The sequence below is a fragment of the Electrona antarctica genome (assembly GCF_951216825.1).
Source record: "Electrona antarctica genome assembly, chromosome: 10".
Lineage (NCBI taxonomy): Eukaryota > Metazoa > Chordata > Actinopteri > Myctophiformes > Myctophidae > Electrona > Electrona antarctica.
Window position 1 is genome coordinate 32,540,399 of NC_136791.1, and position 15,000 is coordinate 32,555,398.

At 46.6% G+C, this 15,000-nt stretch overlaps 1 protein-coding gene across 2 annotated transcripts in view; it reads right to left on the reverse strand.

The window, feature by feature from the left end:
- camkmt (calmodulin-lysine N-methyltransferase) overlaps positions 1-15,000 on the reverse strand; it is a 131,315-nt gene that overhangs the window by 12,016 nt on the left and 104,299 nt on the right. For both annotated transcript variants that reach the window (XR_013791003.1, XM_079512662.1), the window contains exon 9: positions 190-253. Coding sequence is in view for 1 of the 2 variants with exons in the window: in XM_079512662.1 (XP_079368788.1) it covers positions 190-253 (64 nt within the window). In the remaining variant the exon portion in view is untranslated. The remainder of the gene's footprint in view (positions 1-189; positions 254-15,000) is intronic.

The following is a 15,000-nucleotide window of genomic DNA, read 5'->3' on the forward strand; positions in this document are numbered from 1 at the left end:
ACACACACACACACACACACACACACACACACACACACACACACACACACACACACACACACACACACACACACACACACACACACACACACACACACACACACACACACACACACACCATAAGTGCGCGCACAGACACACAAAGGCAAATACACACAGGCTAATGTACAGTACATAACGCAAACTTACGTTGGGTCGCAGCAGTCTTCTTATAGCTTCAACCAGGCTAGCTCTGTACTGGTCGAGAAACAAACTGAGAGAGAGAGAGAGAGAGAGAGAGAGAGAGAGAGAGAGAGAGAGAGAGAGAGAGAGAGAGAGAGAGAGAGAGAGAGAGAGAGAGAGAGAGAGAGAGAGGGAGATAAACAGAAAAACGGGTGAGAGAGAGAGAGAGAGAGAGAGAGAGAGAGAGAGCGAGCGAGAGCGAGAGCGAGAGCGAGAGAGCGAGAGCGAGAGAGCGAGCGAGAGCGAGAGAGAGAGAGAGAGAGAGAGGGAGAGCGAGGGAGAGAGAGAGAGAGAGAGAGAGAGAGAGATAAACAGAAAAACGGGTGAGAGAGAGACGGCCCGATTAGAATGCATTCATGTGATAGCGGCTCTAGATAAAACAGCAGGCTATTTATTTTCTTTTGTTTACAAATAAATCCACCGACAGGAAAGGGGGCGAAAAACAATTTGCATGAGTAAGATTCCCTCCTCTTTTCATGTGCAACTTCTTCATATGTATTCACCCTGGCCTGCTTTCAAGCTGCCATGGTGAAGAATGCAAAACATCAAAGTCCCAAATACACAGATACCATCATCGGCCACAGCAAAGACACACACGCACACACATAGTATTTTTATATAGACACTTTCAAGTTTTGGGGAATTAAATCTGTAGGCCTTGAAGTTGTTTTGTAAACAATGCCAGCTGAAAATAATACAATCACAATGATCGATTCATATAAAAGGACTAATTAACGTAGCCTGGAATCCAGACTGATTCGCTCCGTTCCGTCATATTTCTTTATCACTTTCACTTCTTGGAAAACTGCACAATTCAAAATTTTAATATTTGGTTAATAACACCCACAAACAAAAATAAATAAAAACACATACAGTATATGCTATCTTTGTTTGTTTCTCTAAATATTTTGCAATATGCTGAATCTCTTATTTAAGTGGAGTATCACTTGCGGATAAAGCAGGTGTGTGTTTGTGGTAAATGGATGCATAGTCAAGGGTTGCTCGCACCAGGCCGGTCCATCAGGACAGCCAGGTGGCCTCTTACCAATAAACACTAAGCTCTACAAGCTCACAACTTAAGATATTGTTGGTGAATGTTCCCCACAGAATAGGCATGCTGGGGTTCAAGTGGTTATTAGCTGTAACTCTGTGACCTGCATTGGATTCAGTCTGGTGTTTCTGATGCTAATTTGAAGCAAAGGGAGATTTTTACATAACATAAATTAGTACTTGGCTGTTTTTTTGGGGGCATTTTGTGCAGTTTTAATTTTCATAATTGAATCGTTTGGATGAGGAATACAGATTTGATGCTCATAAATGTAAGGTCATATGCAAGGGCAGTGTTAGTTTAAGAGGTAACAAGCTTTAACCACTTTTCTCAACAACACACCAATGCTATGGGTGCCCCCCCGTCCAACCCATCCTCAATTTGATTTGATTAACTCTACCATTTATACAGTTGGGCCATTTTATTCTCACCAAAAGGATCAAAAACAAGTCAATATCATCAAAAATTATGATATTGACATGGTTAGAGATCTAACAGCGGGCGACTGCCAGACGAATTTTCCGGAAGTGCATTATTTGTCAATGGGACCCGGCAACTACTGGCGATAGAGGTGATAGCAGGCGAACAGGTGATGGTCGAAAAGTGGGCGGAGGAAAAATAATTAATCTTTTGGGCGATGTCGCCCGACGATAGTGGACGATTGGGCGATAGCCAATGAAATTCAAGCGACGCTCGCCGTTGGTCTCTAAGGTCTCCCGCTGTTAAAACATACTGTAAGAGTGTATATAAGTAAAAATATACAAGCATTTGTGTGCACTTGTGTGTTTGAGTGCTTGTCTCCATGATAGTGCATATACTGTTCAGGGTGGGGACAGCCTACTTCCTCTGTTCCCAATATCCCCCTGGCTGCCAGGGACTCAAACTCAATACCCCCGCCTGCCATCCCCCTGCCTGCCAGGGACTCAAACCCAATATCCCCCTGCCTGCCAGGGACTCAAACCCAATATCCCCCTGCCTGCCAGGGACTCGAACCCAATATCCCCCTGCCTGCCAGGGACTCAAACCCAATACCCCCCTGCCTGCCAGGGACTCAAACCCAATATCCCCCTGCCTGCCAGGGACTCAAACCCAATATCCCCCTGCCTGCCAGGGACTCAAACCCAATATCTCCCTGCCTGCCAGGGACTCAAACCCAATATCCCCCTGCCTGCCAGGGACTCAAACCCAATATCCCCCTGCCTGCCAGGGACTCAAACCCAATATCCCCCTGCCTGCCAGGGACTCAAACCCAATACCCCCCTGCCTGCCAGGGACTCAAACCCAATATCCCCCTGCCTACCAGGGACTCAAACCCAACCCCTGCCTGCCAGGGACTCAACCCCAATATCCCCCTGCCTGCCAGGGACTCAAACCCAATATTCCCCTGCCTGCCAGGGACACAAAAGGTGAAAAAAACATTCCCAAAGACATGGAATGCTTAACCTTCTGACAATATTGAGGTGGAGATACATGAATACATCCACACACAAATATGTATAAGTCGCCCAAACGCAACCCAGCTCCAAAAACCTCCAGTTACCTTGTTTATTTACAAAAGGAAAATAACAGTGCAGGGAGAAACAAAAGATTAGTAAAACAAGAAAAACAAAAGATGTAATAAAATAAATACGTGACGTACAGTAATGAAAATAAACTTCTGATTGTAATTGAATGTGTTCAGTTTGTGACTGAATAGCGATCTTCATTCATTATGGTAAATAGTGTTTCACAAGAACAATGTTGGTGTACTGTAATTTGGTGATTGTGAGTGTACACTGTACATGTCAGTGTCATGGCAATGTGTGTTATGACATAGCAAATACCTGTGGGTGGGATATGTGACATGATTATGCGTTTACCTTGCCGCTTATTGTAAAGTCGCTCTGGTTTAGAGCGTCTGTTAAAGGCAGAAATTGTAAATGATGTCCGAGAGATGAATATGTTGACAGATGATGACTATTTAGCAGCAGTGATGCAGGTGTTCCACAGTGTAAAGCTTCTGGATTGAATGGAAAAACCTAACACCTGTCTCTAAATCATAAATAAACACACACACACACACACACACACACACACACACACACACACACACACACACACACACACACACACACACACACACACACACACACACACACACACACACACACACACACACACACTATGCGGGGTGTGTGTGTGTGTGTGTGTGTGTGTGTGTGTGTGTGTGTGTGTGTGTGTGTGTGTGTGTGTGTGTGTGTGTGTGTGTGTATGCGCGCGGTGTGCACGTGGGCATGCACGTATACCTATTATCACAGATGAGAGTGTAGTAATTTGACTAAAATGCAACAATACAAGTTGCGGTTCAATATAATCCTGAGCCTCTAAGCTGGCCAGCAGTGAGACAATCTGGAAACAACTTGTGTGTGTGTGTGTGTGTGTGTGTGTGTGTGTGTGTGTGTGTGTGTGTGTGTGTGTGTGTGTGTGTGTGTGTGTCTAAACCCACACATAATGCACGCCTGTGCACCTACCGTATTATCACAGATGAGCGAGGAGTAATTTGGCTAAAATGCAACAATACAGACCAGATTTGACCTAATCCTCAACCTGTGTGTTCGGTGTGCCAGTCTGCATGAAAAGCCATTAAAGCTGCCGGTCAGGTTACATCACGTCCTTGACCTGGGGACAAGGTGTCACTGTCTACTGCAGTGGTTCTGACCTGGGGACAAGGTGTCACTGTCTACTGCAGTGGTTCTGACCTGGGGGACAAGGTGTCACTGTCTACTGCAGTGGTTCTGACCTGGGGACAAGGTGTCACTGTCTACTGCAGTGGTTCTGACCTGGGGACAAGGTGTCACTGTCTACTGCAGTGGTTCTGACCTGGGGACAAGGTGTCACTGTCTACTGCAGTGGTTCTGACCTGGGGGACAAGGTGTCACTGTCTACTGCAGTGGTTCTGACCTGGGGACAAGGTGTCACTGTCTACTGCAGTGGTTCTGACCTGGGGGACAAGGTGTCACTGTCTACTGCAGTGGTTCCGACCTGGGGACAAGGTGTCACTGTCTACTGCAGTGGTTCTCTGGGGACAAGGTGTCACTGTCTACTGCAGTGGTTCTGACCTGGGGGACAAGGTGTCACTGTCTACTGCAGTGGTTCTGACCTGGGGACAAGGTGTCACTGTCTACTGCAGTGGTTCTCTGGGGACAAGGTGTCACTGTCTACTGCAGTGGTTCTGACCTGGGGACAAGGTGTCACTGTCTACTGCAGTGGTTCTGACCTGGGGACAAGGTGTCACTGTCTACTGCAGTGGTTCTGACCTGGGGACAAGGTGTCACTGTCTACTGCAGTGGTTCTGACCTGGGGACAAGGTGTCACTGTCTACTGCAGTGGTTCTCTGGGGACAAGGTGTCACTGTCTACTGCAGTGGTTCTGACCTGGGGACAAGGTGTCACTGTCTACTGCAGTGGTTCTGACCTGGGGGACAAGGTGTCACTGTCTACTGCAGTGGTTCTGACCTGGGGACAAGGTGTCACTGTCTACTGCAGTGGTTCTGACCTGGGGGACAAGGTGTCACTGTCTACTGCAGTGGTTCTGACCTGGGGACAAGGTGTCACTGTCTACTGCAGTGGTTCTCTGTGGACAAGGTGTCACTGTCTACTGCAGTGGTTCTCTGGGGACAAGGTGTCACTGTCTACTGCAGTGGTTCTCTGGGGACAAGGTGTCACTGTCTACTGCAGTGGTTCTGACCTGGGGGACAAGGTGTCACTGTCTACTGCAGTGGTTCTGACCTGGGGACAAGGTGTCACTGTCTACTGCAGTGGTTCTGACCTGGGGACAAGGTGTCACTGTCTACTGCAGTGGTTCTGACCTGGGGACAAGGTGTCACTGTCTACTGCAGTGGTTCTCTGGGGACAAGGTGTCACTGTCTACTGCAGTGGTTCTGACCTGGGGACAAGGTGTCACTGTCTACTGCAGTGGTTCTCTGGGGACAAGGTGTCAGTGTCTACTGCAGTGGTTCTCTGGGGACAAGGTGTCACTGTCTACTGCAGTGGTTCTGACCTGGGGACAAGGTGTCACTGTCTACTGCAGTGGTTCTGACCTGGGGGACAAGGTGTCACTGTCTACTGCAGTGGTTCTGACCTGGGGGACAAGGTGTCACTGTCTACTGCAGTGGTTCTCTGGGGACAAGGTGTCACTGTCTACTGCAGTGGTTCTCTGGGGACAAGGTGTCAGTGTCTACTGCAGGGGTTCTCTGGGGACAAGGTGTCACTGTCTACTGCAGTGGTTCTCTGGGGACAAGGTGTCACTGTCTACTGCAGTGGTTCTGACCTGGGGACAAGGTGTCACTGTCTACTGCAGTGGTTCTCTGGGGACAAGGTGTCACTGTCTAGTGTCTACTGCAGTGGTTCTGACCTGGGGACAAGGTGTCACTGTCTACTGCAGTGGTTCCGACCTGGGGGACAAGGTGTCACTGTCTACTGCAGTGGTTCTGACCTGGGGACAAGGTGTCACTGTCTACTGCAGTGGTTCTGACCTGGGGACAAGGTGTCACTGTCTACTGCAGTGGTTCTGACCTGGGGACAAGGTGTCACTGTCTACTGCAGTGGTTCTGACCTGGGGACAAGGTGTCACTGTCTACTGCAGTGGTTCTGACCTGGGGGACAAGGTGTCACTCTCTACCGCAGTGGTTCTGACCTGGGGGACAAGGTGTCACTGTCTACTGCAGTGGTTCTGACCTGGGGACAAGGTGTCACTGTCTACTGCAGTGGTTCTCTGGGGACAAGGTGTCACTGTCTACTGCAGTGGTTCTGACCTGGGGACAAGGTGTCACTGTCTACTGCAGTGGTTCTGACCTGGGAACAAGGTGTCACTGTCTACTGTAGTGGTTCTGACCTGGGGACAAGGTGTCACTGTCTACTGTAGTGGTTCTGACCTGGGGACAAGGTGTCACTGTCTACTGCAGTGGTTCTGACCTGGGGGACAAGGTGTCACTGTCTACTGCAGTGGTTCTGACCTGGGAACAAGGTGTCACTGTCTACTGTAGTGGTTCTGACCTGGGGACAAGGTGTCACTGTCTACTGTAGTGGTTCTGACATGGGGACAAGGTGTCACTGTCTACTGCAGTGGTTCTGACCTGGGAACAAGGTGTCACTGTCTACTGCAGTGGTTCTAACCTGGGGACAAGGTGTCACTGTCTACTGCAGTGGTTCTCTGGGGACAATGTGTCACTGTCTACTGCAGTGGTTCTCTGGGGACAATGTGTCACTGTCTACTGCAGTGGTTCTAACCTGGGGACAAGGTGTCACTGTCTACTGCAGTGGTTCTGACCTGGGGGACAAGGTGTCACTGTCTACTGCAGTGGTTCTCTGGGGACAAGGTGTCACTGTCTACTGCAGTGGTTCTGACCTGGGGGACAAGGTGTCACTGTCTACTGCAGTGGTTCTGACCTGGGGGACAAGGTGTCACTGTCTACTGCAGTGGTTCTCTGGGGACAAGGTGTCACTGTCTACTGCAGTGGTTCTGACGTCCTTGACCTGGGGGACAAGGTGTCACTGTCTACTGCAGTGGTTCTGACCTGGGGACAAGGTGTCACTGTCTACTGCAGTGGTTCTGACCTGGGGACAAGGTGTCACTGTCTACTGCAGTGGTTCTGACCTGGGGGACAAGGTGTCACTGTCTACTGCAGTGGTTCTCTGGGGACAAGGTGTCACTGTCTACTGCAGTGGTTCTCTGGGGACAAGGTGTCACTGTCTATTGCAGTGGTTCTGACCTGGGGACAAGGTGTCACTGTCTACTGCAGTGGTTCTGACCTGGGGGACAAGGTGTCACTGTCTACTGCAGTGGTTCTGACCTGGGGGACAAGGTGTCACTGTCTACTGCAGGGGTTCTCTGGGGACAAGGTGTCACTGTCTACTGCAGTGGTTCTCTGGGGACAAGGTGTCACTGTCTATTGCAGTGGTTCTGACCTTGGGACAAGGTGTCACTGTCTACTGCAGTGGTTCTGACCTGGGGACAAGGTGTCACTGTCTACTGCAGTGGTTCTGACCTGGGGACAAGGTGTCACTGTCTACTGCAGTGGTTCTGACCTGGGGGACAAGGTGTCACTGTCTACTGCAGTGGTTCTCATGTCCTTGACCTGGGGACAAGGTGTCACTGTCTACTGCAGTGGTTCTCATGTCCTTGACCTGGGGACAAGGTGTCACTGTCTACTGCAGTGGTTCTCATGTCCTTGACCTGGGGACAATCTCAGAGTTCAGTTACCAACCATTTAGCTGCGGACCCCCCCGGAAAACCCCTCAAGGACCGCTTGGGGTCCCTGGACCCCACATTGAGAACCACTAGTGTATCTGTTGTACCTTGTAATGCCTTGTCAGGGTGTTAAATATATTGTGTGTGTGTGTGTGTGTGTGTGTGTGTGTGCATGCACGTTGCGTTGTGCGCTTGTAGATGTTCACTACTTTGGGTCCCAGGCAAACATCTAGGGCTCCATCTTGCGCCACCCTTATCCCTTATTCCTTTTACTTTTGAAAAACATTTTAAAATAGTTCAACTAGCCGATCTACATCGAGACATTGTGAGCTTGTAGATCGGCTATTTGAACTAGTTTAAAGGGTTTTTAAAATAGTAAAAAATGGCAAATTAGTTTAGGGATAAGGGTTAAGGGGTGGCGCAAGATATAGCCCCTAATCTCTCTTTTGGGTTTCAACCTGGAAAGTTTTGGAACCACTGTATTACAAATGGACCCACAAGGGAACCACTGTATTACAAATAGACCCATAAGGGAACCACTGTATTACAAATAGACCCATAAGGGAACCACTGTATTACAAATAGACCCATAAGGGAACCACTGTATTACACATAGACCCATAAGGGAACCACTGTATTACACATAGACCCATAAGGGAACCACTGTATTACACATAGACCCATAAGGGAACCACTGTATTACACATAGACCCATAAGGGAACCACTGTATTACACATAGACCCATAAGGGAACCACTGTATTACAAATAGACCCATAAGGGAACCACTGTATTACACATAGACCCATAAGGGAACCACTGTATTACAAATAGACCCACAAGGGAACCACTGTATTACAAATAGACCCATAAGGGAACCACTGTATTACAAATAGACCCATAAGGGAACCACTGTATTACAAATAGACCCATAAGGGAACCACTGTATTACAAATAGACCCACAAGGGAACCACTGTATTACAAATAGACCCACAAGGGAACCACTGTATTACTAATAGACCCACAAGGGAACCACTGTATTACAAATAGACCCACAAGGGAACCACTGTATTACAAATAGACCCACAAGGGAACCACTGTATTACTAATAGACCCATAAGGGAACCACTGTATTACAAATAGACCCATAAGGGAACCACTGTATTACACATAGACCCATAAGGGAACCACTGTATTACAAATAGACCCATAAGGGAACCACTGTATTACAAATAGACCCATAAGGGAACCACTGTATTACACATAGACCCATAAGGGAACCACTGTATTACACATAGACCCATAAGGGAACCACTGTATTACACATAGACCCATAAGGGAACCACTGTATTACAAATGGACCCATAATAATTAATACATGAACACTGAAGATTGTAGGAAACCATCAGGCCAGTAACGTTGGATGCTCATACTGTACATGTGTAACGTTTATTTGTCTTTTAAGGTTAGACATTGGTGTCAAGTTTGTTTGTCTTTGGAGGTGAGAGGGTTAGTGTGGAGTTTATTTTTCTACAGATATCAGATGACTGGTAAGCGAGTGCTAGAGTAAACAAGGAAGTGAGCTAGCTGGGTGGAGGGGATAGACCCACCCACACGTACACACACACACACACACATACACACACGGGGGCGAGGGAAGGACAGAGTGACATTGAGAGGGCAGAGGCAATAATAAAAAAACGGTCAAAATCTGTTTAGTATCACAATATCACTATGGTACATTAGCATTATGCAGTCCAGTCGTACAATGGCGTCACGTGCCAAAAGATCAACACCCACAACATGTCACAAACTCTCATCGCATTGCATTTCATGATGCATTGTGAGGTTGTAGATTCTTGCTATATTTCCTTGAAATTGAAAAGGTTGAGAATCCCTCCACTGGATGTGTTGTATAAACCCCACCTATCCAGCACATCCCGGCTCACTCATTCCACACAGGCAGACTGATTGCAGGTCAAAGTGTGTGTCCTTGGCGTGTGCGTGTTTGTCCACTCCAGTCAGAGTGCACAGGACATTGTCAAGGGGCGAAACCATGGAAAAACATGACATCATCTCGACCACTATCCACCGTAGGACTTGCAGGCCCGATGCAGGCAGTTTTGCACGCACACACGCACGCACGCACGCACGCACGCACGCACGCCACACACACACACACACACACACACACACACACACACACACACACACACACACACACACACACACACACACACACACACACACACACACACACACACACACACACACACACACACACACACACACACACACACTCTCTTCAGGCAATATCTCTTGTAAATCAGTAGTGATCCTATGCGAACACACAATCTAAATTCAATAGAAGAGTAGGGAGACCACCTCCACCTACTGCAGTTATTGTTAGTTCTAATATATTAATAATACTCTACAATACAGATTGGTTAAAAATAATGTTTTATCCACTGCAAAAGGTTCTGGATTGCAGCTCTAAGACCGTCTAGCATCTCTCTAGGTGTGTGGGACTTGAGTGGGAGAGAGAAATGAACATTCTCTGCTGAGTGTCTCTGAAAACAGTGTTTCGAAATAAAAGCCCAGTTAATTTATATTTGTGTTTCATGGCTATAACACATACACACAGAGTTTGGCACTGACATAAGATGCTGTCTTTTATGAATGAAGAAATGCCTCTGCAATAATTGTTTTCTGTTGACAATAAAGCCCCCCACACCAGTGCAAATTGTTGACTAAAACTAAGACTATGGTTTTTGATTCAACTAAGACTAGACTAAGACTAAATGATTTCAGAAGACTAAACAGGACTAAGACTAAATGGTGTGTTATTCAAAAGAATAAGAATAAAAAATAACACTGCTCCACACCAGACATCAGTGTTGATGGACGTTGGTAAGCACCTGTGGCCGAAAATCTGGTGTAGCATCATGTGCCAGTGTGTAGGTGGTGTGTACATGTGCCAGTGTGTAGGTGGTGTGTACATGTGCCAGTGTGTAGGTGGTGTGTACATGTGCCAGTGTGTAGGTGGTGTGTACATGTCAGTGTGTAGGTGGTGTGTACATGTCAGTGTGTAGGTGGTGTGTACATGTGCCAGTGTGTAGGTGGTGTGTACATGTTCCAGTGTGTAGGTGGTGTGTACATGTGCCAGTGTGTAGGTGGTGTGTACATGTGCCAGTGTGTAGGTGGTGTGTACATGTGCCAGTGTGTAGGTGGTGTGTACATGTGCCAGTGTGTAGGTGGTGTGTACATGTGCCAGTGTGTAGGTGGTGTGTACATGTGCCAGTGTGTAGGTGGTGTGTACATGTGCCAGTGTGTAGGTGGTGTGTACATGTGCCAGTGTGTAGGTGGTGTGTACATGTGTCAGTGTGTAGGTGGTGTGTACATGTGTCAGTGTGTAGGTGGTGTGTACATGTGCCAGTGTGTAGGTGGTGTGTACATGTGCCAGTGTGTAGGTGGTGTGTACATGTGCCAGTGTGTAGGTGGTGTGTACATGTGCCAGTGTGTAGGTGGTGTGTACATGTACCAGTGTGTAGGTGGTGTGTACATGTGCCAGTGTGTAGGTGGTGTGTACATGTGCCAGTGTGTAGGTGGTGTGTACATGTGCCAGTGTGTAGGTGGTGTGTACATGTGCCAGTGTGTAGGGGGTGTGTACATGTGCCAGTGTGTAGGTGGTGTGTACATGTGCCAGTGTGTAGGTGGTGTGTACATGTCAGTGTGTAGGTGGTGTGTACATGGCCGTTGTTGGTGTAGAGCTGTTTAGCCTTGCAAGGACACAGGTTTCGCAAATCCATCTCATGCAACAGGTGATATTCTATAGACATTCTAGATAGAGTTCACTTTTGCTTTTACAATCACAATCCGTCACTCTCCAAACTCTTGAGACAGTGGATGTGCAAGATAGATTGACCATGTCTGACAGTAATGTATACTGTGAGTGCTCCAAGGGGCATCAAGCTTTCTTCAACTAAAAGCTTTCTCATTTGGAGTAGCTAATGTAATAAACATTTGGACTTGGTGAAATGTGGGTGTCTGACATGCAGGCACATAACATGCAGTAGCAGTTGTAGTGACAGTGTATCTTCCTAGTGACATAGGTCTACATAGACTACTCGCAATTGGATTAAAAAAGAGCCATTCTCCATTGGCAAACAGAGTCGCAGGACGATTAGGAAGGAGAAGCACCTCACAAAATATAACAAGAATGACACGAGTATCATTAACTGCCAGGTGAAACTAGCGCCGTCTCCGTTGTGCATCTTTCACCCCCCTTTTTTACCAGCTGGTGTGTAAGCACAGCTGGTCTATTTTCTCTCTCCTTGGCTTTCACGCCCACTTGCTGGAGTAGCGACCTATGGTCCTGATTGGCTGCCTCGTATCTAGGCAACCACACACTTTTGGCCTCTAGCCGACCTCTAGGCCAATGGGACAGCATTGCAGCCAGCAATAACAACCTATCGTCTAAACGTCATGGCACGCACACACCATAGGCACACACAAATACGCCCCGAGACTACTTTCTATCATCCAACCTTAGAGGCAACAACCCATCATCTAAATGCCATGACACACACATGGCACAGCATGACATAAGTTTACACTTACGTACAGTGATATCAATGCAGGCATTTTGACTTGGGTGACGTGGTTTTGCCGGCAACAGCTATTCCGTCATACAAGATCGGCGCTCGTTCACATACAGTATGACACCAAAATACTAGTGTGAACCATAGACTTATAATATATCTCTAGATTCTACAGGACGGAACTAGTGGTGCTGCTAGAAGCGTTAATATGCTAACCGCGGGACACCGAAGATTTGTCATTGAGGTCCAAATATCGCCAATTTGCCAATCCAGGCATGGATGGAGAAAAGATTCAGAGAAAAAGTGTTAAGATCATGGTTATAACAGGAGTGAATGGAGGGGGAATCCTACGGAAACAACCCCCGACTACGGTTAGTATAATCGAGGGTCGTCTGTACACAAAAAAATACAAAAAGTTGTGAAAGTTGTCAACGGTACAGATTGACACTTGAAATTTGACCACCAGGCGACTGCCGCTTCATTGTTCTACCGTGGTAACTGGGGGCTTGGTGTGAGGCACAGAGAAAGAGATGGTGGGCTATTTCCTGTGTTCTATTTAATCCAGTGCAGTTAAATGGTGTACACACACACTCGCACAGACATTTACTAAATGACCTGTCTAAAATCATATGGTGTTGTTTGCTGCTTAATCCTAATCGCATGATTGTTGATTAGAGATCTGCGCATGCCACACGCACACGCACACACACAGTGTGTCAGCAATTGTGCATGGAACACTCTTTGTAAAATGAAAATCAAGGCCCCGCCCAGACTGTACGTGCAAGCACATGTGCGCGCACGCCACACACCCAGACACAGCTAACACATACACACAGAGTTACACTGTGTTTACCACCCAGAAATCCACATACTGTAGGTAGACAAAAACACACAACCACACCCCTGACAATATAGAAAGTACACACTCAGCATGCACATTTTTATTCATGCCAATGCATACACACTGTGCATGCATCTGTATGGCCGCATGCCACACACACACACGCACGCGCACGCACACACAAACGCACACAAGCATAAACATAAACAGGCACCTTGCCAGTATAGTCAGGCCAACTCTCAGAACAGTGGAAGCATAAGCAAACCTCACTGAATTCATTTCCTAAGTGTAAGGTGTGGAACAGTTAGAAATGTATCGCACACACTTGCGCACACACACCCCCACACACACACACACACCCCCACGCACGCACGCACACGCACGCACGCACGCACGCACGCACGCACGCACGCACGCACGCACGCACGCAGCTTTATCTTGGTGCCCACACATGGACAGCTTATGGAGACGACAGACGTGCCAATGTCCCAGCCAATGATTCTGTGCCACCCATATGCCCACTGTAGGAATCCTTGCCCTCTTTCTGTCTCTCTGTCAATCTCTCTCTCTCTCTCTCTCTCTCTCTCTCTTGTACACGCACGCACGCACGCACACGCTAACGCTATAGATGCTATGCACTCCTCAGAGTTCAATGAAATCTCTGTGTTGTATGGCACAGATGCGCGTACACACACAGATTCTGTGCATTTATGAGCAATGTCCCCCCTAATGTGCGCCCCCGCACGGCTCATGGACGTCCCACGCAGAACACATCTGTGTAGCGCACATGAGACATATGTGTGTATTGTAGTTGGGTTGCCAAGTGGTTTGATTCTATTGCGTTACTTTTTCTGCCTAACTAACTATACCCTACCCTCGCTTTGCATCGTTATCGCACACACGCACGCGTCACTTCTCTGCCAGAGCTTACTTTTTTTTAGACATCTGTCCATATCAATCAGTATGGATATTGTATTTAATGTACACAACATTTTGTACTTACAAGGTAACCATGGTTATTTAAGTGAAATGAGCAAAGGAATTCGCTAAGATAATAACAAGCTCGAAGGCGGGAAGAACGGTCGGGCTTACGACGGCCACAAAAATAGCGACGTGTAGGTAGAAATTACGAGCTTCTGTAACTAGTGCAGGAAAAACTTCTCTGTCGTAGTAGTTTTGCTCGGGAGAAAAGTTGTAGTGCTTGTTGTCTTCACGCAGAAGAAATAGGCGAATTAAACTTTAAAATAACATTTATTCCTGTCCACATATAATACTGAATAATAATGGATATGCTTTTTTTTAACTGACCGTATAGCCTACAGTTTATTAAAAGCAATACAACTGTTACTTATTCTGTAATTAGATTTGAATAAGCCATATCTTGACATGAGCGAAATATACATCACTCATCTATATTTCGCTGCACTCATCATAATATGATGAGTTAAAGCTGCTAACTATTATTATGATGAGCTGCACTCATCATAATATGATGAGTTAAAGCTGCTAACTATATTATGATGAGCTGCACTCATCATAATATGATGAGTTAAAGCTGCTAACTATATTATGTTGAGCTGCACTCATCATAATATGATGAGTTAAAGCTGCTAACTATATTATGATGAGCTGCACTCATCATAATATGATGAGTTAAAGCTGCTAACTATATTATGTTGAGATGCACTCATCATAATATGATGAGTTAAAGCTGCTAACTATATTATGTTGAGCTGCACTCATCATAATATGATGAGTTAAAGCTGCTAACTATATTATGATGAGCTGCACTCATCATAATATGATGAGTTAAAGCTGCTAACTATATTATGATGAGCTGCACTCATCATAATATGATGAGTTAAAGCTGCTAACTATATTATGTTGAGCTGCACTCATCATAATATGATGAGTTAAAGCTGCTAACTATATTATGATGAGCTGCACTCATCATAATATGATGAGTTAAAGCTGCTAACTATATTATGATGAGCTGCACACATCATAATATGATGAGTTAAAGCTGCTAACTATATTATGATGAGCTGCACTCATCATAA